A 26,106-nucleotide genomic window follows, 5' to 3' on the forward strand; every position below is an offset into this window, starting at 1 on the left:
TCATTGGAAGTATTTAAAAAGGTAGGTAGGCTTATGAAATGTTGGGGCGTTGATTGTTATGCTGAGCTGGCATGAAAGAGAGTTTGAGGCCTGGGACAAATTAGCTGTGATCTTGTTGAATGGCAGGGCAGGTTTGAGAGGCAAAATGGCCTACTTTTGGTCCTTTTTCTTATGCTTTGTCTCCTTCTGTTCAGTCATGCTAATCTGCAAAACTAAAACACAAGAACACATTAATTTTAATATTAACTAGCATTTCTGAAAAGATCTAAAATATACTAGACCAATGTAAAATTAAAAGAAAATGCAGAAAATACACAGTAGACGTGAGAGGATCTGTAGGGAGAGAGAACTCACTATTTGTCAGAACCTTCTCATGAAATATCATTGAAATGTTAACTCTGTCTCTGTTCAATATTCTGCCTGACTTTGAGCATTTCCAGAATTTTTTTTTTGCATTTCAGATTTGAGGCATCCACAGTATTTTGTATTTGTCTTAATCATCACATCAAAAGTAAGCCAAAGTGTTCATGAAAGTGTGTAATAAGAAATGTCTAAAGCTTTACAGTGATTATTTTGAATTATTTTTGAAAAATGAAGTACTATTATTTGGTTTACAATTGATTTCACCCTCTGTGTAGTATAATAGTATGATTCTAGATTATTGATTCTTTTTCTCGCAGACATTTTTACAATTTTCATGAAAAATCAACTGCATACAATGCAAAAAAACTATGTAATGTTGTATTCTTGCAGATGAATTTGTAGGTGCTTCGCCTGCCAATTCAGATTTACGACATATGCTGCAAAATCCATTATCACATGTACAATCTCCAGTTGCATGCTCTAGGCTGGAGCATTCAGTTGAACTTCAGAACCAGAATATTGCTGACATCATGCAAAGGCCATTGGAATGCCAGTCTGATAGTGTCATCAGCACGCCCACAGAACTCCAGTTGAGAAGTCAAATCTCCACATCCAGTGAGACGTCTAGGTCTGAGGAGACTGTGAAGGAAATTGCAGGCAATGTAGTAGAAACCAGTGTGGAGCTGGTGGTAGAGCAGGATTTGAAGCCAAGTAGTAAGGGCAGGCTTTCGATCCCAGAGGAAGAAGCAAATGGATCAACAAAAGATCAAAAAATGAAGGCGTTTACTGCAGTATCCGGTGCAGTGTTTGAGGCACAGAACACAAACAAGCTGGAGACTACAAAAGATGATGGACCAATTGATTTGAGAGTGTATGAACTTAACTCCGACAGTGGAAAATCAACACCATCCAATAATGGAAAGAAAGGTATTGTTACATATGGTGTATGTGTGCAAAGTACAGATGGAGCAGGAAGGGGAATAACGGTAAATAAACCTACTAGTCTTAAAATGGGACCCAAAAGCAAGTTGCAGGTGTGTTTTATAATAATATTTATAATTAGAAAGAGGTGATTTTTATAATCCATAAAATGGAACTTATTAAAAAAAAGTAAACAATGCAATAAAATTCCTGGTGCTTTAAGAATTCATAATCCACTTATTGTTAATAGATCACTGCATCCCTTAAGTCTAGAAATGGATTAGGCACAATGAGAAGCAACCCTTTTTTTTAGGTTGAGTGAATAGTCATACAGTACAGAAGAGGGTCTTTGGCTCATTCCGTCTGCAACAACACAAAACTGGTCTAAATTTGCACTCTTTTCACTTTCCAGCACTTGGCCTATTGCCTTGAACGATGACGTTTCAAGTAGTCATTCGAATAAATTTTAAAAGTTGCGTGGTTTCTTGTCTTCACTAATCTAGGCAGTACATTCTAGATTCCCACCACCTTCTGGGTGCAAATCTTTTTTCCTCCAAATGCCCTCTTCAACCTCCTGCATTTCATCTTCAAATTATGCTGTCTTTTTATAGATCATTCAGCTGAGGAAACAGCTGCATTCTATTCACTGTCCATGCCCCTCAATCTGCTACACCTCAGTCAGATCCCCTCAGCCTTTCTTGCTCCAAAGAAAACAATCCAAGCTTATCCAGCCTTTCTTCATACTTGAAATGCTCCATCACAGGCAACATTCCGGTGAATCTCCTCTGCACCCCTCTAGTGCAATCATATATCTTTCTGTCATGCAGTGATCAGAGCTGCTCAATATACTCTAGCTGTAGCCTAATCGAAGTCGTGTACAGCTTCACCATACCCTCCTTGCTCTTATGATCAATGCCACGACTAAGGTGAGTGTCCTTTAGGCCCCTAACCTGTCCTGTCACCATCAGGGATCTGTGGACAAGTACCTGAAGATCCCTCCGAGTTTCCTAGTGTCCTGTCATTCATTGAGTACTCCCTTCTCTTGTTACATCTGCCAAAGTGCATCAGTTCATACTTTTCAAGGTTAAATTTCAATCAGTCTGTTTTTTTTTTCCTCCTGTAACCTAATACGTTCCTCCTCACTGTCAACCATCTGGCCAAGCTTTATCATTCTCACATTTTACTTATCATCCCCTCCTATTTCATTTATATGTAATAACAAACGGCAATGTTCAGCACTATTTGCGACTGCTCTGATACTGAAGCAGACCATGTTTAAATGTAACAAGACCTGGACAATATCCAGGCTTGGGCTGAAAGGAGCAAGTAACATTTGTGCTACACAAATGCCAGGCAGTGACCATCTCCAGCAAGAGAGAATCTAACCACTGCCCCATGACATTCAATGGCATTACCGTCACTGAATCTCCACTGTCAACATCCTGGGGGTTACCACTGTCCAAAAACTCAGCAAACTTGGACTTGCTGTACAAAAACAGTGCCTAAAAGAGCAGGTCAGAGGCTAGGAATACTGCAGTGAGTAACTTACCTGACTCCCAAAGTCTGTTCACCATCTAGACTTTAATAGAATAGAATTCCTACAGTTCAGATAAAGGCCATTTGGCCCACTGAGTCTACACTTCCTCCATGTCATCTAGGGTCTTCGTAAGGTCCACGTCTTCCTGTATATGCCAGTTCACACATTCGACTCAGCTACCCTTCCCTCATCTACCCTTCCCTCATCTGACTTAAACTTGAATTTACGTTAACTTTAGACTCCTCTTATTCTCTTAATTTTACTTATCTCTGGTACCTGTCAGTTACCTCCTTAATAATCTTCCAGCTCTTGGGCCTTGGTCTGTTCCTATCCCCACTAATCTGTGAAAGTAGTTCGGAAAACAAGACAGCAGAAAAAAATTTCCTCCTCCATTTTGTAACTCTCTCACTTACTAAAGTGCCACACTCCATTCACTGCTTGTTGCCTTATTAAATAGTCTCTGTCTCAGCTGTTTCAGGAACTTGTTTAAACCAGATTAACTGTTAGCACCGATTAACTAGTCCAGTGACAGCAGCATCATCCAGCAGGGGAGATTTGTTTTTACTCCCTTCAGCCCGAAAAGATACTTGCACTCTATCCTTTAGAATTAAACCCCATTAAACAGTTGATGTTATCGAAGAACTAACTGCCATTGATGAGATTAGTTCAAATGTTCACATTTACCAAACTGCTGATTGTCCTCTCCTATTTTCACTGAATTTTTAAAAATCTGTTTCCAACTCCAGTAAAATGTTGTTGGGGACATTTTCTGTGTTTCTTAAGCTGAAGAATGCAATGCCAGAGACTTTATCTACCATATTCATACTGACAATATTAGTAAAGTATGGTTGAATAAAATGCATCAAAAAGTGACATTAGTGTGGTCCTAAGAAACCATGCATTTTGAAGCATTGTATCTTCAACGTATTTCCATAGCTGGTCCTGTTGGATAATAGGATCTTTTGAGGAAAAGAAAGCTAACTTGTTTCTTAGTGACTGGATAGTTTAGTTTTATGCATTTGCTTTCTCTGAAAACGGTATGATCGTGTGGTTCATCGGTCCTAACATCAAATCAACTGTTTTTTTAAACTCCCACTTGGGATGTTGACATCACTGACAAAGCCAGCATTTATTGTCCATCCCAAGTTGCCCATGAATTGAGTAGATGGTCATTCAGAATGAGCTGCATTTTTAAAAAATTCACTCATTGGACGTGAAAATCGCTGGCTGAGCAGCATTTAATGTCTGTCCCTAGTTACCTTTTGAACTGAGTGGCTTGCTAGGCCATTTCAGAGGGTAATTGAGCGTCAACCACATTGCTTTGGGTTTGAAGTCACATGTAGGCCAGACCAAGTGAGGATGGCAGATTTCCTTCCCTGAAGGACACTAGTGAATCAGAGGTTTTTCTGGCAATCAACAATGGTTTCATGGTCATCAGTAGATTCTTAATTCCAGATTATTATTGAATTCAAATTCCACCATCTGCCATGGCGGATGTCAAACCCGGGTCCCCAGAACATTAGCTGAGTTTCTGGATTAATAGTCTAGCAATAGTACCATGAGGCCATCACCTCCCACATTGTGGTGGGTGTGGAGTCACATAAACGCCAGGCCAGGTATCACAGCAGATTTCTGTCCCTGCAGGATTTTAATGAATTGGATTTTATAATCTGAATTCAACAGTTTCAGTATGAATGAGCTAGAATTTAATCCAGAGTTACTAGTAAATTGAACCTAAGTGACCTCAGCTGCTATAATAGGATGTTAACTTTTGTCTCTAGAGCATTAGTCCAGGCTTCTGGACCAGAGGATTATTGCTGCCCCCTGCAGTCCTTTATAAAAGTATTAAATGTCAGCGGTGAGCTGTTTGTAACTAAAATGTGTTCTGCAGCAGATCAAGGAACCAAAAGTGTGTGGCCTAACTAATAATTTCTGATTTCCCAGTGAACCAGTTTATTTTTTAAACTGCACGGGAAAATCCTTCTTGCTATGTTGGAGTAAAATCCTCTCAATTAATGTAGAAAATTGATTCTGTTCCATACACAAAATGCACTCTGAGAGGAGTTAATTACATAGGAACTGGCATAGGTCATTCAGTCCCTTGAATGATGGAACAGGCTCAACGAGATCATGGCTGACCTGTGGCCTGACTCCATATACCAAAACAAAAAATTAACAAAATATTTGTCTGTTGCTGATCCACTATCAGTTGGGGAAAAAAATTCCAAATGCCTCCCACCCTTTTGTGTGTAGAGGTGTTTCCTAACATGCCTCCTGAAAGGTCTGGCCCTAATTCTCAAACTATGCCTCCCAGTTCTAGAATCCACAACCTGGAATGTTTCAATGGTTCGTAATCCTTTGAGTAAAATAATTGCTCCTCATCTTAGACCTAAGTGGCATTTTCCTTGTTTTTAAAACTGTCCCTGGTTCCAGACACTTGACTCAGGGAAACATCTTACCTGCATCTACCCTGTCTGTCCCTTTTAAATATTTTGTAATTTTCGATGATATCACACGTCTCATTCTTGGAAATTCGTGAGTATACTGACCTAGTATGCTCAGTCTTTCTTCATAGGACAGTGAGATCAAAGCTACACACTGTACTCCAGGCATGATCTAATACAATTGAAGCAAGACTTCACATCCCTGTACTTATATTCTCTTGTGATAGAGGCTAACATTTCATTAGTCGTCGTCATAGTTGCTTGCATCTGCATGTTGGTCTTAGAGACATATTGACAGTGTCCTCTTTATACATCTACACTTTCCAACCTCTCATCATTTAAGAGATACTTTGGACATCTGTTCCTCCTACCAAAGTGAATAATGTCACAATTTTCCTCTTTATATTCCATCTGCCCTGTTATAGTCCATTCATTAAGCCTGTACACATCCTCCTGGAATCGTTTTACACCTTCCTCATAACACATCTCTGCTTGCTTTTGTATCATATGCAAATTTGGATGTATTGTATTTGGTCCCACATCCAAGCCATTGATATATATTGTGAATAGCTCGGGCCAAAGTACTGATCCCTGTGGTCCTTCACGGCCTGTCTGCCAACGTAAGAGTGACCCATTTATTCCTACTTTGTTTTCTGTCTGTTAGCCAGTCATTAATCCATACCAGTACATTACCTTCTATCCAATATTCTTTAATGTTCTTAGCCAACCACCTGTGGTGGACCTTATCAAAATCCAAATGTACTCTGTTCATCAACTTGCCTTTTATCAATTTTATTAGTATCATCTTCAAAAACACCTCCATGTTCGTTATTCACGAATCCATGCTGACTGCCCAATTAGATCATTATTATCCAATGTTATTATGTTATTACATCCTTTATAATAGATTTATAGCATTTTCCATCCCACTGACATAAGGCTAACAAGTCTGTAGTTCCCTGTTTTCTGTTTTGCTTCCTCCTTAACCAGAATGACACATGCTTCAGTTGGTTTGTTACTTAAGTTGGGGCAGGGAAATTGACTTGGGTGCCCACAATGGCTGACTACATTCCCCTTCGCTAGAAAGAAATGTGTGTATATTTGGAAGGACTGATCAGGCTCAGTCCCAAGAAATCCTGTGGTTAGAGAGCGTGTTGACATTCCTTATCCATGCAGTATCACAAGGTACTGAAATATGATTGACTGTTCTACATGCAGCATAGTCATCAGGTTAAAGAGATCCACAGCGCACAGAAAGGCCCTTTGGTCCATTGTGTCCACACTAGTCAAACAAAGCAGCCACTTAAGTATTTTATTCCCATTTTCTAGCACTTGGCCCACAGCTTTATGCACTTATGTCAACTTGTATATCTAAATAGTGCTTAAATGTTATAAGGATTTCTGCCTCTATCACCCTTACAGGGAGTGAGTTCCAGATTCCTATCACTGTCTGGTGAAAAATGTTTTTCCTTAAGTCTTCTAAATGTTCTGCCCCTCACCTTTTAAGTCTGTGCCCCCTCGTCATTGATCCCTCCATATGGGGTAAAAGTTTTTTCCTGTCTACACCCCTCATAATTTTATATATCTCATGTCCCTTCTCAATCTCCTCTGCTTTAAGGAAAGAAACCCCACTCTGTCTAATCTCTTTCCATAAGTGAAACTCTCCAGCCCAGGCAATGGTAAATCTCCGCTGCACCTTCGCCAGCGCAATCACATCCTTCCTATAATGTGGATCCCAGAATTTCACATGATATTCTAACTGTGGCCTAACCAAGATTTACTTTAGTTCCAGCATAGCCTGCCTGCTCTTGAACTCTGTGCTTCGGCAAATAAAGGCAAGTGTCCCATTTGTTGGCTTAATCACTTTATCCACCTGCCCTAATGCCTTAAGGGACCAATGCATGTGCATACCAATGTCTTTCCGATTCTCTGTGTTTCCTACAATCCTACCGTTCTTCATGTATTCCATTATTTCACATTTATCCGGAAAGAATTCTATTTGCCAGTGATCAGCCCATCTGGTAAACTCGTCTATAATCTATAATCTAAGGCTATTCTCCTCACTACTTATCTCACTAGTTTTTGTATCGTGCAAAATTACTGATCAACCCTTCTACATTCAAGTCTAAACCATTTATGTGAATCACAAACAGCAAAGGCCTCCACGCTAACCCTTGAAGGACCCCACTGGGTTACCTAGCAGGGTGATGCATCGTCTGCAATCAAACACAGTGGTTTGATGAGCAAGTCTGCAACCTTGGACCCTACTGGACACAGACTTCCAGTTGGTAAAACACCCCTCAAATATCACTCTCTGCTGCTGCTACTACTCAGCCAACCGTGAATCCAATTTGCCAAATTTCCTTGGATCCCATGGACTGTTACTTTTTGCTATCAGGCTCCTATTAAGGATGTTTTCTAAAGCAGTGCCTTCAACTACGCACTTGGTCACCTCCTTCCAAAAATCCAATCAAGTTGGTCAGGTGTGACCTCCCCTTAACAAAGCCATGCTTATTGTTATTCATTGTGACCAAGCCAGGCGTGTTCAGGAGAAAAGGACTGAAGTTTGATATGAAAAACTTAATATTTGGACTATACAGAAATTTAATTCAACCACTAATATACCATTCAGAAAATCATTTAGAAAAGAAGCTGGTGATACGTAGCAATTTTGCTAATTGTCCATTACTTGATAATTTCTTTTTTAAAAGAAAGCTCGATTTCATATCTTTGATCATGTTCATTTTAACTAATTATTACTTATTCCAGGGTCTAGCACAGATATCAGTGAGGACTGGGAAAAAGATTTTGATTTGGACATGACCGAGGAAGAAGTCCAGTTAGCACTGTCCCGGGTGGATGTGTCAGAACAGGTACAGTAAATCTGGTTTCTAACCTATCTGTTTGAATGAGCTGGGAAATTGTTAAGACTAGTAACTGCTGTGAATCTGCAGCTTTCCACAAGCTAACGGAACTGGGCCTGTCTTGAGTAATCAGTGCAATAAACAATGAGTGCTGTGAAGTAATTTCATACTTCCTTTTATTACTGGAAAAAATACCTACGGAGGTACAGCCTTTTAAAACTAGTCACTATCATACATTTTTGGGCTTTTTTCCCTGGTACTTGTGGTCCTGGCTAAATTAGGTACTTGAACAAACTGATCATATTACCCCAAAGTTGTTATGTTATTCAGTGTTCAGTACGTGATTGTACAGCTTCTGATAATGGTTAACTTTGCCACTTGGGATGTCTGCCACATTTTCTCGTTGCTTAAGGGCATAATAACATGTTGCTTTCTGTGATGTGCTAAATACTAAGCTACAGCTTAAAATAACATACAGAAATTAAAAAGCAGACACTAAACGTCACTAGTGCCCTTTATGGGATAATGACAGTCACCATAGCATTATCTTTTTCTCATCCCATTATTGAGTAAAACCTTTGTTGGATTGAACTGTTGCGTTATGTCTTTTTGTAGTTATTTTTGGGATGAAAGTTGGCACATAATGATACATGCTGCTGAAACTAAGGAGATCTCAGTTATTTGTAAGAATAATAGGGTTGTAATGGTAGGGGATTTTAATTTTCCAAACATATACTGGGACTGCCATAGTGTTAAGGGCCTTCAATGGAGAGGAATTTAAGTATGTACAAAAATTTTTTTTATTCAGTATGTAGAAATATCTACTAGAGAAGGAGCAAAACTTGACCCTCTTTGGGGAAATAAGGCAAGGCTAGTGATTGAGGTGTCTGGGGGAGCACTTTGGGGCCGGTGATCGTAATGCTGCTAGTTTCAAAATGGAAAAAGATAGACTAAATCAAAAAGGTAAAGTTTTAAATTGGAGGAAAGACAATTTTGATGGTATTAGGCCAGAACTCTCAAAAGTTGATTGGGCAGCTGTTCGCAGGGAAAGCTGGAAAGTGGGAGGGTGCCAAAAATGAGTTTACAGAAGTCTAGAAACAGTATGTTCCTGTTAGTGTGAAGGCCAAGGCTGGTAGGTGTAGGGAGTGCTGGATGACTCCAGATATTGAGGCTCTGGTCAAGAAAGTAAAAGGAGGCATATGCCAGGTATAGACAGCTGGGATTGAGCAAATCGCTCGGAATGTAAGGGCAGTAGGAGTATACTTGAGGGAAATCAGGAGGGCATGAAAAAGACATGAGAGCGTTTGCAAATAAGGTTAAGGAGAATCCAAAGAGATTCTACAAGTATGTTAAGGACAAAAGAGTAACTATGGAAAGAATAGGGCCTCTTAAAGATCAACAAGGCTGCCTATCTGTGGAACCACAGGAGATGGGGGAGATAATAAATGAGTATTTTGCATCAGTGTTTACTGTGGAGAAGGATATGGAAGCTAGAGAACTTGGGGAAATAAATAGTGATATCTTAAAGTGTCAATTTTACAGAGGAGGAGGTGCCAGATGTCTTAGAAAGCATAAAGATGGATAAATCCCCGGGACCTGATCAGGTGTACCCTGGAACTCTATTGGAAGCTATGGAAGTTGTTGCTGGGCCTCTTGCTAAGGTATTTGTATCATCAATAGCCACGGGTGAGTTGCCGGAAGCCTGGAAGTTGGCTAGTGTGGTGCCAGTATTTATGAAAGGTGGTAAGGAAAAGCCAGGGAAATATAGGCTGGTGAATCTGACGGTGGTGGGCAAGTTGTTGGAGAGGATCCTGAGGTTCAGGATTTACGTGTACTTGGAAAGGCAGGAACTGGTTAAGGATTGTCAACATGGCTTTGTGCATGGGAAATCATGCCTTACTGATTATTTTTTGAAGAAGTGACCAAGAGGATTGATTCAGGAAAATGGTGGACGTTGTCTATATGGACTTCAGTAAGGCGTTTGACAAGGTTCCGTGTGGTAGACTAGTTAGCAAGGTTAGATTGCCTGGAATATAGGACAAGCCAATTTTGTATTCCAATGGCTAGTTCTAAGGAGGAGACAGAGGTGATGGTGGGAGGTTGTTTATCTGACTGGAGGCCTCTGACCAGCACTGTGCCGCAAGGATTGGCGCTGGGTCCACTGTTTTTTGTCATTTATATAAATGATTTGGATGTGAACATAGGAGGTATGGTTAGTAAGTTTGCAGATGACACTAAAATTGAAGGTGTAGTGGACAGCGAAGGGTACCTTGGAGTACAGCAGGACCTTGATCAGATGGGCAAATGGGCCGAGGAGTAGCAGATGGAGTTTAATGTAGATAAATGTGAGTTTTGCATTTTGGAAAGGCAAATGAGGGCAGGACTTATACACTTAATGGTAAGGTGCTGGGGAACGAAAACAGAAGTTGCTGGAAAAGCTCAGCAGGTCTGGCAGCATCTGTGAAGGAGAAAACAGTTAACGTTTCGGGTCCGGTGACCCTTCCTCAGATCCTCGATTCCTGGGGAATGTTGCTGAACAAAGAAACCTTGGCGTGCAGGTACATATTTCCTTGAAAGTTGCTAGACAGACAGGGTGGCGAAGAAGGCGTTTGGTATGCTTGCCTTTGTTAGTCAGTGCATTGAGTATAGGGGTTGGGAGGTCATGTTGCGGCTGCACAGGACATTGGCTAGGCCTCCTTTGGAATACCGCATTCAATTCTGGTCTCCCTGCTGTAGGGAAGTTGTTAAGCTTGAAAGGGTTCAGAAAAGATTTACAAGGATGTTGCCAGTATTGGAGGGTTTGAGCTATAGGGAGAGGCTGAATAGGCTGAGGGGTGACCTTTTGTGGTGGTTTATAAAATCATGCGGGGCATGGATAGCATGAATAGCCAAGGTCTTTCTCCTATCGTAGGAGCCTATAAAACTAGAGGGGCATAGGTTTAAGGTGAGAGGGGAAAGATTTAAAAGGGACCTAAGGGGCAGCTTTTTCATGCAAAGGGTGGTGCTTGTATGGAATGAGCTGCCGGAGGTGGTGGTGGAGGCTGGTACAATAACAACATTTAAAAGGCATCTGGATGGGTACATGAATAGGAAGGGTTTAGAGGGATATGGGCCAGCTACTGGCAAATGGGACTAGATTTATTTAGGATATCTGGTCGGCATGGACGAGTTGGACTGAAGGGCTCTTTCCATGGTGTATAACTCTATGCCTGTAAAACTACAGGAGAATTTCTCAGTTTAATGGATGATCGTATAAAATGCTAAGAACAATTAATCCCATAATACCTGGGTGTTTAACTCTTGGGCGGATTTATTTCCCAGTGTGATTTTCAGTGAAGATAAAGTCTCATTGATCAGAAAATCAGATAAAACAGTTTAGTGAATCTGGAGGTGGTGTTTCTCCTGTTGTTGACAGCAAAATGAAAGCCACCTTTTAAAATAAACGGCACATGTAAAGTCTTTGAGTTGGTAACATTGTAGTGTTCTCTGTGTATTGAAATCAGAGTACTGATATAACATATTTTTTCATTGATGTGTTGCTGCAACCTCCACAACCTGACTGGTTATTGTTCCATTTGATTTCTTCTGATTAACAGTGAGCAAGGTCACAAGAAGTTTCCTCATTATTTTTTACAAAAAAGATATTCCCCTCTTTACCACACCGCGCCTTAGAAAATATTTTTCTAGTGATCTTAGAAGTCTGCTTATATTTCCATTGGACTTTTTTAAAGTTTAAATATGCAGATATGTAACCTGCTTTTCCATCGCAAGGTAAATATACATTGCACTTCTAAATATAATTCATGATATTGAACATAATTGAGCATTTTGTAAGTTTGAAGCATTGTACATATAAATAAAATTATTTGTGAATGTATTTAATTTTGAACATTAATATAGCAATCTGTTGAATATTGATTGCTTATTTTGTGGCCAAAGTTAGTTGGAGTAAGATGAAAAACTCAATTTATATGATTGTGAAATTAAAATGTTATAGAACATAGAACTGTAAGCACAGGAACAGGTCCTTCGGCCTACGATCTTGTGCCAAACATGATGCCAAATGAAACTAATCCCTTCTGCCTGCCTTGGTCCATATCCCTCCATTCCTTGCATAATCACGTGCTTATCTAAAAGTCCCTTAAATGTCTTTATTGTATCTGCCTCAACGTACCTAGCAGTGCGTTCCAGACTCCTCCCACTCTGTGTGGACCCTCTCTGTGTGGAACAAAAACTCTTGCCCCTCACTTCTCCTTTGAACTTCCCCCTCTCACCTTAAATGCATGCCCCCTAGTATTAGACATTTGAACTCTGGGAAGAAGATTCTGACTGTCAACCCTATCTGTACATCCCATAATTTTACAGACTTCTATCAGGTCTCCCCTCAGCCTCTGCCTCTCAAGAGAAAACAACCTGAGTTTTTCCAGCCTCTCCTTTATAGCTCATACCCTCTATTCCAGGCATCCTCCTGATAAACATCTACTGCAGCCTCTCCAAAGCCTTCACATTTTTCCTGGCAATGTGCCAACCAAAACTGAACGTAAAACTTTTAAGTGTGGCCTAACCAAAGTCTTTTAAAGCTGCAACATGACATCCTGACTCTTGTACTCAATTCCCTGATCTATAAAGGCAAGCATGCCATAATGCCTTCTTTACCACTTTGTCTACTTGCGTGGCCACTTTCAGGGAGCAATGGACTTGAGCCCCAAGATCCTTCTTCTGTATATCAGTGCTATTCAGAGTCCTGCCATTTAAATGCATACGTTTCCTTAACATTTGATCTCCCACCTTGCACTTGTCTGGATTAAATTCTGTCTGCTATTTCTTTGCTCATATCTGCAACTGATCTATATCCTGCTGTATCCTTTGACAACCTTCTACACTATCCACAACTTCACCGATCGCAAGCTTATTAATCCACCATCTACATTTTCATCTATGTCATTTCTATGTATATCACAAACAACAGAAGTCCCAATAGGGATCCCTGCGGAACACCACTTGTCACGGACCTGAAAACATACCCTTCCACCACTACCCTCTGCCTTCTACGGGCAATCCACGCGGCTGTGTTAACAAGGATCTCATGCATCTTAATCTTCTGGATGAGTCAACTATGAGGGACCTTGTCAAAGCCTTCCTAAATTCCCAAAGGCAACATCCTCTGCTCCACTCGCATCAATCACCTTCATCAACTCCTCAAAATTCAATCAAGTTAGTAAGACATGACCTGCCCTGCACTAAGCCATGCTGACTGTCCCTAATTAGGTCATGCTTTTCCAAATGTGCATAAATCCTATCCCTAAGAACTCACTCCAACAGCTTCCCAATCACTAGTGTGAGACTCGCTTATCTGTAGTGTCCTGGATTATTCCTATTTCCCTTCAAGATATTTTTTAAAAGTCACCATAGAGTGTGTGGTTTTTTTATTTTTGTTAGCATCACATTGAGCATGGAAGTTGGCTTGAAACTGAAAGCTTCTAGGGATACATGGCTAATCTTAATTTGAATCCATGCTATGATCTTAGTTTTCCCTCTAATTGTTAGTTGCACACGGACAAGTTTCTGAGCAACTGTGCAGATATGTTGTTCTTTGCAGAACAAGGCTTGTTGTGATACCTAGGCTGAGCAGCTTAGCAGGAACATTTATCTTTGCCACTAATTAGGTTTGAATTCTTAAAAAATTTTCTGATGGGAATTTTGAGAGCGACTTGGAAAGATTGTCTTCCCACTGCACTCCCTACACTGCGTCTCCTTTATTAAGGCAGCAGAGTCTATATTTGGCCTGAGAGCCAGATAGATAATCGTTAAGATTCTCGATGTCATTGTTTAGGATGGTGGGGTGGAGGGGAGAGATAATGGCCAACTGTTTTGTACTGGAAGATGCTTTTCTGACATTCACTAACTTGAGAATATAGGTTCTGCAGAAAAAATAGACAATGTGATTTCACATTAATCTTCTATGTCAACAACTTTTAACACCTGGAAAAGACACTCTACTTTTGACAATCCCAACTCCGCCTTAATGGTTCATTCGAATTGCATTTGGCATAAACTATTTGGTGCCCTACTGAATTCCAGGCTGAGGTTCAAACCCTCAACATGCCTCGTTATCTGTGAGATTGCCAGCCATTCCCACTATTTCGTCCCCTCTGCTACAGAAATCCACCTCCACCCTGTGATTGCCTTAGTGTGTGACTTCTCCAGCTGCTTGAACTCTACTTTTTTATAAATTTTAAATTTGTCTCAACCTCTATTGCCAATATTGTGTCTTAGTTACACATCAGCCCTATTTGCTGACCTGCACTGTGTATCTGTCAAGAGGGTTCTACTTCTTAGGCCAGCCTACATCTGTGACTCTGGGCTTTGCATATGTTCCGGCTCATGCCTCCTTCCCTAATCCATTTCACTTACATTCTCTTATTTTAAAAGCTTCCTGAAAACTTGATCTCAAACCATACGGGTCTACTTCATGAAAGCATCCTATCCTGAAGTTTTTAATATTAGCCACTTATTATTATGTATATCTTTGCATTGGAAACAGGAGATCTTCATTGCATGAGTTTTAAGTTTAGATGATTTACTTCTTTTAATCTGACCATTTCTACTCGTATCTGAGTTTTGTGGTAATGTTGAACCCTCATAAGGTGAACAGAAGAGGGAGAGAAACAGCAGTTTAAATAACAGATGAAATAAAGCTGTGGGTGCAAATTATTAACATTCCAGTGTGTGTAGCAAGGTTATAATTTAAAAAAAAACTAGTTTGGTGCCTGTGAATATTTTAGCTTTGTGATGACTAGTAGGATGTATGATTGCTGCTTTATTAAGACCTATTCAATTGTCTGATTCTAATTTTTAAAACCTGATATCTTTCAGCTGGAAGATGAAGACTGGGAAGATTGGGAATAAAATGAAATTGGACATTGCTGCTTTAGTTGATTTTCTTGAATTCTTTCATTCTAATGTAATGAGCATTGTGTTTATATTCTTAGCCTGTAGTGTATATACAGGTTTCCTGTGCCATTGCTTCAACAAGCTAGGGTAACATGTTTTATACTGCATGCTATTGTATCATATAAGCAGGCTTTTTAGCATGTAATTACAAAGGACTATGGAGCATGGGTTATATTTCATTCTTTAGTCTAAAGTTATATTTAGTGGGAGACATTGCTATTATTGTTTCTAATGGTGTTTTGTTTTTGTGTAATTAACAGCTGGTTGGTTGTGCAATATATATTTTAAATATGCATTTTCTAGCTTTCAGATATGGGAGACCATTAGTTTTGTAATTCAAGTTCCCTTAGATCTTTTACAGATTTGCACTTACATGGATTAAACTTAAATTATACAAGGTTAATTGACTAATGCTTTCAGTGTTTATGCACCTTTTAAATAAAACAAAATATCAGCTAAAAGTGCTAATTGGAAATTGAATTCCTCCAATTTACTGAATAGTGGTAGAGCAATGCTGTTTTTAAAATTGGAGGCTTACCAAAAATAGGGTTATAATTTTGAGCTACATGGCATTTCAAATGTATTTTTTAAACCCTTGACTTTGCTTGTAACAGTCCCACACTTGTACAGATTTACTACTCTGTTAATGTTGAATTGTGGTTGTTGAAACAAATATGGGATCAGTAAACAAATATTGACTGTCATTTTGTGGTGAAAGTGTAGCAAAAGTCTTGGAAGGTCAATTGTTAATCAAGTTAAGATAAGTAGGCTTCTCGGCTAAATCACAAACTGAATGTTCCATATGTTTTGGTGGGAGGAGGGGTGGTCAGAATGGGAAGCAGGAAAGTTTAGATTGTTGTATTGATCCCATGAATGGAGCAGGAAATGCATGCAACGACAGTTCAGAAATCTGCTGTCTTATTGATCACATCTTCCGGTTAAATGGTAACAGGTGACCTGTAAGCAAGCTAAAAACAAAGCAGAGCAGTTTGCCTTGGGAAAGCTGAAAACTGTAATGAATGAATTGGAAGCACTAATACAGTCATTGTACTGCACACCGTGCCTTCACTACTGAAGCGTGTCATTACCATGTTTCTGTATATATGATTGAAATTTGAAAAGCAAAATTTTGCATTCTGGAAATTTGAAACAAAAACTCTGGTGATACTCAACATATCAGGCAGCATATATCAAAAAACAAAAGTCAGCTAATATTTCAGGTACAGGATGCTTCTTCAAAAGTCTTGTAACTAAAATGTCAAAAGACTTGTGCTGTCTTGACGAGCTGTCTAACCTGCTGAGTATTTGCTATTTGTTTTTATTTCTTTAATAAACTTTGGCATATTTATTTGACAGATGCAAGTATTTTACTAAATGGACATTTTTGAAAAACACAATGCATGTTAAAACCCTGTTTCTAAGTGCTGAGTACAGAGCAGATTTGCTATGTGACAGTAGGTTGAAACATTAATGTGTAATCTCTCTTCTGGCACAACTGGAAGTGATTAATTGAATATTGCTTAGCTTTAAAAGTTACTCATTGGGGTATGAGTCCCCCCACCCCTTTCTATCTTGTATAGGTGCTAATAGGGAAAATAAACTCAGATTAAACTTATACAGAATGAAAATGTTGCTAGCTGTACTTTTGGAGAGGTTTAGCTGTAAGTAAGAGATTAGTTAATTTTCTTTCCAGTTTTTAAACAAACTAAAATCTAGTGCTTACTGTTTCACACTTGGTACAGAACGTAATAGTGAATAACTTTCTATTGTTGGGCACATTTTTCAAAATGGCTAACAATATACAAACAAAAGACCTTCACATACAATATATTAGGTAGCATGAATCTTGGCCTATACGCTGAGCATTGAAACATTCAAAATTAGGGGTTGATTTGTACCCAGAGTATAAAAGTGGCAACCACTCAATGGCAGTTCAATTTGAAATGTCATCGGTGACTAATACAAAGAGTGGGCATGTCTTAAACCCTCACACACCTTCACATCACAGCCTGTATTGCCTGTTAGTTATAAGGTACTAGTAAGTAAAACATCCAATTGTGATGTGCAAAATTGAGACTGACATCCTTAGCATGTCATTGGTTGAAAAGAGGAATCAACTGACATGCTGAGTTTATGCAAAAACAAAACTTTTAGGGCTGGAAAAATTGGTGTTGTACAGAAGATTGACTTGTATGCCATCATTTACAGCATTTGTTTTGTATCTATTCACATTACAATTCTTGCTAGATTTTTGTCAGACTCAAAAAGAAAAGTCTCAAACTAAAAATGTTTTTGGGCTTCAGTGGATTTTTTTATTCAGAGAAAAGGAGGCTTAGCTGGCTGGGTTACATTTTCTTAATTTAGAACAATATCTGCAAGTTGCAACTTATCTTCCTATAATTCCACCACACTATAATCTGCAATTGTATATTTCAGTATCTGAAGTTAATTTATAAAGCAAGTAACTAGCATGTATTTTTCAATTTTTGTTTTTCAAAAAGGGGTATTTTCATCAAACTTAAATAAAGTTGCCATAGTCCAAAAGGACCATTAGGGTTGCTGCTGTCATTAGAGAAAGACCACAGGTGGTGGTTTAACCTGAGAGTCAGCACACCTCCGATGAAAGGAGAGGTTGAGAACATGGGACATTCTTGGTAACACCAGTCAGTGCAGGAACTGAACCTGCACTGTTAGTGTTACTCTGCATTGCAAACCAGCCATCCAGGTAACTGAGCTAATTGAGCTGCTTAAAAAACATTGAAAGACTCTGCTTCCACAACCTTTTGAGGAAGACTTATGATCCTGTGTGAGAGAAGAAATTCACCACATCTCAAATGGGTGACCTCTTATTTTTTAGCAGTGACTTTAATTTTTGTGTAATATATTTAGAGCAGGGTGAGATCAATGATAACTGAATGTACAAAAACACTTTTACAGCCAATTACAAGATTTTGAAGTCCAGTCATCCAGTTGTAACTTTTCTGTTGGCGCTTCTTCCACTTTATAAAATGCTTTTGAAATTTATGTATCCATTAAAACATTCTGGTCAATTCCTCAAAGACCTTCCCTAATTGAAATAGGATTCTGTGCATTGATGTTTCATTTTGAAATTTTGGTGATGTTGTGATGAGTGAGTGTGCAATATCGTATCTGCATTTTAAAGAGCAAAAAAATTATTAATATCTTGCTGTCAATAATGTGAAGGTGAGAAAAGTGATCATGTGCTGTGAAGGCTGTTGAGGTTCTCGAGTGGTGCCAAATTCTTCAATTGCTTAGACATCTAGGACAAAACAAATGGTTTTTAAAATAAAATCATTGACTTATTGACTAGTTAGGTTATTTGAAAAAGGAAGATACCGTAAAACTCTGCATTAGCTCTATAATGTTAATAGGCAAAGAGGTTAAATGTTACAAAGTATTTATGTTCACAATGATTATGGGGTTTGTCAAGTTCCTGGTTACAAGGGGTAAGTGATGAATATGATGAGGCAAGAGCAACTATGGTATCCCAGAGTCTGGTTTTTTTTCTGCCCAAAAGTGCCCAGAGGTTTTCTCTTTTCTTTCTGAAAGATAGGGGCTAAGTAAATGGTTTAATGATACATCGCTGACTGGATTGTTTGAGTCTGCTGGACCTGAATGAGTATTAAAGAAAAGGCAGTCTAATGAAGGCACCAGTCAGACCACAGCTGGAGTACTGTGAACAGTCTTGGGCCCTGTATCCAAGAAAAGATACAGTAGCATTGGAGACAATTTAGAGAAGGTTCGTTAGGCTGATCTGAGGAATTACTATCACATGAGAGATTGAGTTGGGTGGGCTTGTGTTCATTGGAGTTTGGAAGAATAAGAGGTGGACTTATTAAAACATACAAGATCCTTATGAGACTTGACAAGTTAGATGTGAAAATGTTCTTTCTCCTCCGTCTAGGCCTAGAGAGCATAATCTCACAACAAGAGGTTTCCCATTTAAGACAGCTGAGGAATTTTTTTGAGGCTCGTCTGTTTGTGGAATTACTTAGTATAGAGGGCTGTGGAGGTTTCGTCATTAATTATATTCAAAGCTGTATGGGATTTTTAATCAGGAAGTGTATTTGAGGTTTATGGGGGAAAGGCTGGAAAGTGGAGTTGAGAATGATTGGATCAGCCACGATCTCATAGATGAAGCAGACTCAGTGGGCTGAATGGCCTACTTATAACTCTTTTTAAAATCAGTCTCATTCACTCCGAGTAGCTGCTGGTTTTTAATGGGCCAAACTAAGATGTAACATTGCACATTCATATTGACATTGAATTGCACCTGACACAAAGCTAGCTAGTTTTAAAGAGTTAAAAGAACTGTGGATCTGGAAGTCAGAAACCAAAACAAGAATTGCTGGAAAAACTCGGCAGGTCTGATAACATCTGTAGGGAGAAAGCAGAGTTAGTGCTTCAGGTTCAGTGATTCTTCAGTTCTGAAGAAGGGTCTCTGGACCCAAAACATTAGCTTTCTCTCCACAGATGCTAATGTTTTGGGACCAGAGACCCTTTTTCAGAACTTCTTCAGTTCTGAAGGATCACTGAATCTGAAGCATTAACTCTGCTTTCTCCCTACAGATGTTATCAGATGTTTTTCCAGCCATTTCTGTTTTGGTTTTAGAGAGTCCCTATAGATGAGGAGAAATGTATAAAACTTGTTATCTTACCATCACAACCCATTAATCTCACTCTGGTTATGAATGAAGTCAGGTGCCTGAATATTTCCCCCTTCAACAGACACTGGTTCTCCTTTCTCTAGGTGGCCCTCAGTGGGCTGTGGCCTGCTCTCTGCTTATGCAGTGGTACCTATACACAGAGCATATTGTTACATGTCAGATTTCTGCTGCAGGCCTGACTGGCCTTTTGTATGTGTTGTGGGAGGGCTTCAGCCAGAAATGAAAGACACTTCAGGTCAAGTTGTGTCTGATTGGGCATCTTGTTTATTGGGACACATCAATTTGAACCTTTCAACCCAACAGAACTTTTTGTAAATAACACGTGACTTATTTTGACAACTTTCATTAAGGGCCGAGTACTCTCCCACCCTGAAGAATATATATAATTTTAAAAGTTTCTCTCAAACAGAGTCTGGCGATTGCTGCTCAAACCAAACGTGCCCTTAAAAAATGCATTGTCAAAAGAGAACAGACCAAACCTTTTTAAGGGCGTAAAACCATTCTATTTCTTGATTCTCCCCCTCATTACTTTTTTTTTAAATTGAAAGATTGTTATGAACTTTTAAAAACCTACGTGTCTTGTGCTTGAGTTATCCTTCCATGTGGAACCTTGGGCAACTTCCAACTGTCGCCTGTCCAAGTGCGTCTGAAGCATCACTTCGGGCCTTACACACATCATATAGACAATGTAACTTCTAGTAATGTGTAATAGATTGTGAATGTTCATACCCACCAGCCGGTGATAACCCTTAATGACAAGTCATGTCTGAGACCATATTCACTGAAGCTAATTGCAATAGTGTTACATTGCTTATCTTGACAATAATGGCCAGTATCGCCCAGGGCTTGTGCTGCCACCTGGTGACAAATGTTAAGGCCGTGTTTTTCCAATAATCTTAGACACTCTGGAAATTGGGTTCCATGCCAGCAGCCAGTGTTCATTCGTACCCTGTATACTGCCCTGTAACCTTTTTTAAAAAGGTGAAACGACCAGTTTTGATTCTCATGTTTATTGGCTGTCTGATAACCATGGATGGAAGCAGACCTCCTGGATTGGAGGTCTCAGACTGCAATCGGGTTCCAACAATCTTCCAACAAGGTCTCGACATTCCCGGCTCAGCTCCAGGTGCTGTGGGAATGCCACCCCATTCTGCTGCAGCCACAACATCTTGGGAATGTTGGAGTCATCGAAAGGCAGGTGTCCGCACAGCATGATGTACAACACAATGCCCATACTCCAGATGTCACTCTTGATGCTCTCATGTGGAACTCCCTGGAGAACCTCGGGTGCAGCGTAAGCTGTGCTACCGCAGAATGTCTTGCTTAACTCAGCTGTCCCGGTCCGGAAATTCTTAGCGAAGCCGAAGTCTGCCAACTTCACATTGAAGCTTTTATCCAGCAGTGTGTTCTCACACTTCAGATCTCTATGAGCAATACCACAGTCGTGACAGTATCGAATTGCTGCTACAAGTTGACGGAATAAGGTTTTTGCCAGTTCTTCTGGTAACGGCCCTTCCTTTTTGATGTGTTCCAGAACATCCCCACCTTCTGCAAGCTCCATGATTATACAGATCTTGCCATCATCGCTCTCCCAGATTTCGTGAACCTTAATGATATTTTTGTGATCCAAGTTCTGTACTATTTGCAGTTCTCGTGGGAGAAATTTGTGGATGAAATCTAGAAACGGAAAATGCAATATTTTATAGGTTGAAGCCCGTTGTGCGTCTTACGTGATTAACATTTCGCTTACATGACGCTTTGATATCGACTAGGCGCGGTCTGCTCTAAGTAGGGGTTTCAGCAGCATTAGGGATTGGCCGTTAGTGCTGGGTTTGCCAGCAATACCCAATTCTAGCAATGGATTAAAAAACAACTGTTTTCCTTTTGCACAGCTGCGAGTGTGTAAAGGCTGCATATATAGTGTCCAGATATATAAAGAAATCCAATATTGAGGTGTTGCTGTAGCGCAGTGGTAATGTCCCTGCCTTCGGGTTAGCAGGCCCAGGCTCAAGGCTGACCTGCTCCAGAATTGTGTAATAACATCTGTGTGATTAGAAAATATCTTTTAAACAAATGTTTGAGTTATTGAATGACTAACTCAAATTGCACGTTAAAAAAAACAAATACCTGATTCGTTTGCGAAATTCTAGCCTATCAGAAGCCAGTGAGATGCAACATTTCTGTTTACACATTGGCAGTTCAGGTCAACATAGCGGCTGTCTGTACACATCATTATTGAAATGACTCATGAAGATTGGGTTTCGGAAAACGATGTGGTGTCCCTTGTCTGGACATTACCTCCCCGGCTCCCAACAAAACGGCGGAAAAATGTGTTAACGGTGGTCATACTGACTACTTTATACTTGAATCAAATTCCGAATTTAGACTGTTTTTCCATTTTATTTCCTATTGGGTTGCTGGATTCTCGTTAATTCAGAACTGTCCCTGCTGTTCACACATTCTTAAATCTTTTAGCATTTATTCTACCACCTTCTCCCCCCCCGGTCTCTTGTTCTTGTTCTGTAGTTCATTCCACTCCCTGCTCTATTTCATTTTTTTTCCAATTTAATTCCACTTTTCCATTGCGGGAGGGTTTAGATCCGAAACTCGTTTTCGTCACAGCTGCAGCCTTATCTGGTTTTGTATCAGACATGAGGAGCTCTCCTTTTCAACCTCTCCCCTCGCCTGAGGCTTAGTGACCCTCAGGTTAAACCACCCTCGGTCGTCTTTCTCTCTAATGAGAGAGTAGTCCCCTAGTCCTTTGGGATTGTGGTAACTTTATCAAACTTAAAAGTTTGACTGTTTACTTTTTCATTATATTATCTTTAGCTGCTGGTCATTAAAGATTTATTTTTATTTAATGTGACATCCCGATTACAGAACAAATACTGCTATTTTACGAAATGAGGGATGAACCATTGATCCGGTAAATGCACATACTGGCGTAATGAATAATAAATCTTAAATCTCACTAAATCTAAAACTCCTGCTGGATTTCCCCTGACATTTCCGGTCGTGGAAGAGCTGGCGATTTGCTCGCCATTCAGACTTAATGAAATACTAGCAACAACCGTAATAACAATTTTAAAACCAGGAAAGTGAGGCTGTATACTAGAGGTGTGGGTCACTTGAGTACAACGAATTCCTGATCCTGGGATTTAAAAATGAGTTGGAAAATGAAAGTCCAAATGAACAGATCCTTTTAAACAGTGAGTGGAGACTGAAAAATTCCCTTCGCCTCATTTTGTTGGGGTTTTCTGAATAGGCGAGGGAATCGTTTAGAATTATGTATTTTTAGTTAATGTATGGACTCCAAGTAAAATGTGAGAAAGTTTTTGACTGTCAGTTCGTGCGTGATGCTCGAGTTGGTCCCAATTTGTCTCTACTCTGGGTAAAATCTTCATCATTTCGGGGGAGTTACTCGCTGTGTGCAGACCTTAGTTAAAGTAAAATAATTGTCACAGCACTTGAACATTGAGCTGGGCAGCAGAACACCAGCTATTGATGCAATATTGGTTGCTTCACTGATTAGCTGCACGTCATCAGGTGGACGTGAATTCCGTAGCTAATGAACTGGGACGATTTTTAAGAAGTTGCTTATCCGCCGTGTGCCTTACCCTTTGGTACTGTCTGGCGGTTGATGATTTTGATGGCCACTTTCCTCTGCTGGTTTCTGCAGTAAGCTTCCTTCACTTTGGAATAAGTCCCCTCCCCGATCGTGTTCCCAAGTTGATATCCTTTAGACAGGAGCAGTTTTTCCATCGCTTCTCATCCACTTTCTTAACGAGTTTCAACGATCACATTCCTCAATTTAGCCAGTTCCACGCAACCTACCCAATGTTTCTCGGCTTCCCAGCTTATTTCTAAAATCGGACATTATATAAAAAAATAGCAATCCTGGGTGTGACCGCCCAGGCAAAACCATGCCAGTGGATATAAATGTGACTTCATTATGATGGCATAATTTACCTGTTACTAAGGAGACTTTGTGCTGTCTGCTCAAGCTGTCTCGCTGATATTCATGGCTTTAAAAGTCTTTACAACCCAATCCTTGATTTGTTTGAGCAGTTAGTTGGTTCGGATTGGAGCCTCTAGCTAGCGCCGAGAATGGAAGCTCCGGACCTTCCCCCCCCCCCCCCGCCCACTTCCTTCACCAAGTCCCTCAAACCACAGCGCCTCACACAAACTCAGGAAATCTCTGTCAAACCACAGCTCAACATGTGCCAGTTCCGCCAGGGAATGGGGGAAAAGACGCCGTTCTACTCGATGACATCAATTCAAAACCTCGCCAAGGGCGGCCTGAGAGAATGGGGTCTATCCACCAGCCGCTGCTGCCGTCATCATTCTCATCCCGAAAGCAGAGAGGCTGCTCCAACTCTACACCATGATAATCTTCATTTTCTGTTCCAATATGACCTCGAGCCTTGTCCTTTTTGATTGGTACACTGATAAATTCTCCATTTGTGAAAAATCCGTGCTATTTGGTTTGGGATGCAGTCTGCCAACTGCCAACAAGTCTTTGCTGGCCCGCTTCTTTCTGGAAGCTGGTGCTCCTTTGATATCGGAGAGGAACAGGGTCATTTTACAGACAGCAGTAGCGAGGATCACACCAGACTCTCACGGTTGTCTTCATGTTGTGTTTGAGATAGCTATCCTGAAAACCACCTGCAATACAATGTCGAGTGATCAGGATCGCGAAATTACCAGGGACAGTTGTAACCACAAATAGCTCAATTGTTGAAGTTTTGGAAAATTTGATTAAAATATCTATACTATTGCAACACAAATGTAACAAAGACGATAGCAGTTACTGCACTGCTGATTCAGGGAGAGTTTTCATTCAGTTAACTGAATAAATCTGAAATATATAAAGCTAATCTTAATAATGATGACTATGAAACTACTGGATTTATATAAAACCCACTTGGTTCACAAATGCCTTTGAGGGAAGGAAATCTGGGCTACACATGACTCCGGGTGAATAATGTAATCTTTGCTTCTTTGTTTCTGAACTGACAGCAAACCACTTAATATAGTGTGGTGCTGGACGAACACAGCAGGTTAGGCAGCATCAGAGGAGCAGGAAAGTCGACGTTGCAGGTTTACACCCTTCATCAGCAAACCACTCAAGCTCTATTAAATCGGTACCGTTTACTAAACCAGTAACATTCAAGAATAAAACAGGTCGACCATTTAGCATTGTTTTCAGACATACCCTGCCCAGCCAAACCTGTGATATTCTTCTCACTAATATCTGGGGACATCTATAAAGAATTGGGAGAGCTGTTCTACAGACCAGCCAAGCAACAGTCACACTCAGAATTATTGCCTACACCTTATGTCCCTGACACTACTACCACTATCCCTGGGGAAGCCCTGCCCCACCACCAGAACACACCCACTAGAAGGATCAGCACAGTCATATGCTGCCAGGGGAGTGAGCTCCACAGACACACATCTGGAAATTCAATGAAGATTGCACAAACGTGTAAAAAAAGGCTGTAACATTTGAAATCCTCCTAATCTGGGAATGTCAAATTGATGATTCATCTCAGTCTCTTCCTGAGGTCCTCACCACCACAAATGCCAATCTTCAGCTAATCTGATTGCCTTACTATGATGTTAATTGGTGCCTGAGCACGCTGGATGCAGTAATGGCCCCCTCTGTAGCTGTAACACTGGTATTAATCTGACACGTATGTCCTGTCCATAAACACACAAAATAAAAATTCTACCAGACCAATTACTACACCATCAGTCCCCTCTCAACATAGAAAGCAGGAGTAGAAGTAGACCATTCAGCCCTTCAAGCCTGCTACATCATTCAATACGATCATGGCCTATTTGTTTTCACATTCCCAGCTACTCTCAAAAACCCTTGATTTCCTACCTCCAAGAATCTGTTGACCTTCTGTAAAATATTCAACCACTCTGCCTCTAACGGAGAGTTCCAAAGTCACTCAAACTTCTAAGAGAAAAACAAAGTCTCCTGATCACTGCCCTGAAAGGGTGAACCCTGAGTTTAAAATAGTGTCTTCTTGTTCGGGATCCACCTACAAGTGGAAACTTCCTTTCCTTGTCCACCTTGTTACGACAATTCAGGATCAACACTTCAATTAAGTCACTCCACACTCTTCCAAACTCCAGTGGAAACAAGCTCGGTCTGTCTAATCTTTCCTCAGACAATCTACAAGTTCTAGGTGTCAATCTAGTGAACATACTTTGAACCACTTCCAATCAATTTACATCCATCTTTAAAAAAGGAGACCAAAACTGCACACAATATCACAGAGGTGTTACAGCACTGTAGACCATTTGGACCATCATGTCTACAT

At 40.1% G+C, this 26,106-nt stretch overlaps 2 protein-coding genes across 2 annotated transcripts in view; one reads left to right on the top strand and one right to left on the bottom strand.

Moving 5' to 3' along the window:
• The window catches only part of bsdc1 (BSD domain containing 1), a 34,670-nt gene extending 17,972 nt beyond the window's left edge, over positions 1-16,698 (top strand). Inside the window, exons 10-12 of the mRNA XM_048612905.1 lie at positions 754-1,290; positions 8,035-8,138; positions 15,006-16,698. Of these exons, the coding sequence (XP_048468862.1) occupies positions 754-1,290; positions 8,035-8,138; positions 15,006-15,038 (674 nt within the window). The 3' untranslated portion in view covers positions 15,039-16,698. The remainder of the gene's footprint in view (positions 1-753; positions 1,291-8,034; positions 8,139-15,005) is intronic.
• A 4,082-nt stretch (positions 16,699-20,780) lies between these two features.
• LOC109923259 (testis-specific serine/threonine-protein kinase 3) lies at positions 20,781-23,533 on the bottom strand. The gene is made up of 2 exons (XM_020523298.2): positions 23,389-23,533; positions 20,781-21,448 (listed from the first exon to the last, which is right to left on the bottom strand). The coding sequence occupies exons 1-2, from the start codon at positions 23,531-23,533 to the stop codon at positions 20,781-20,783; spliced, it is 813 nt and encodes a 270-aa protein (XP_020378887.1).
• Between the last annotated feature and the right edge of the window lie 2,573 nt (positions 23,534-26,106).

Source organism: Rhincodon typus, chromosome 27 (genome assembly GCF_021869965.1).
Source record: "Rhincodon typus isolate 14 chromosome 27, sRhiTyp1.1, whole genome shotgun sequence".
Taxonomy (NCBI): Eukaryota; Metazoa; Chordata; class Chondrichthyes; order Orectolobiformes; family Rhincodontidae; genus Rhincodon; species Rhincodon typus.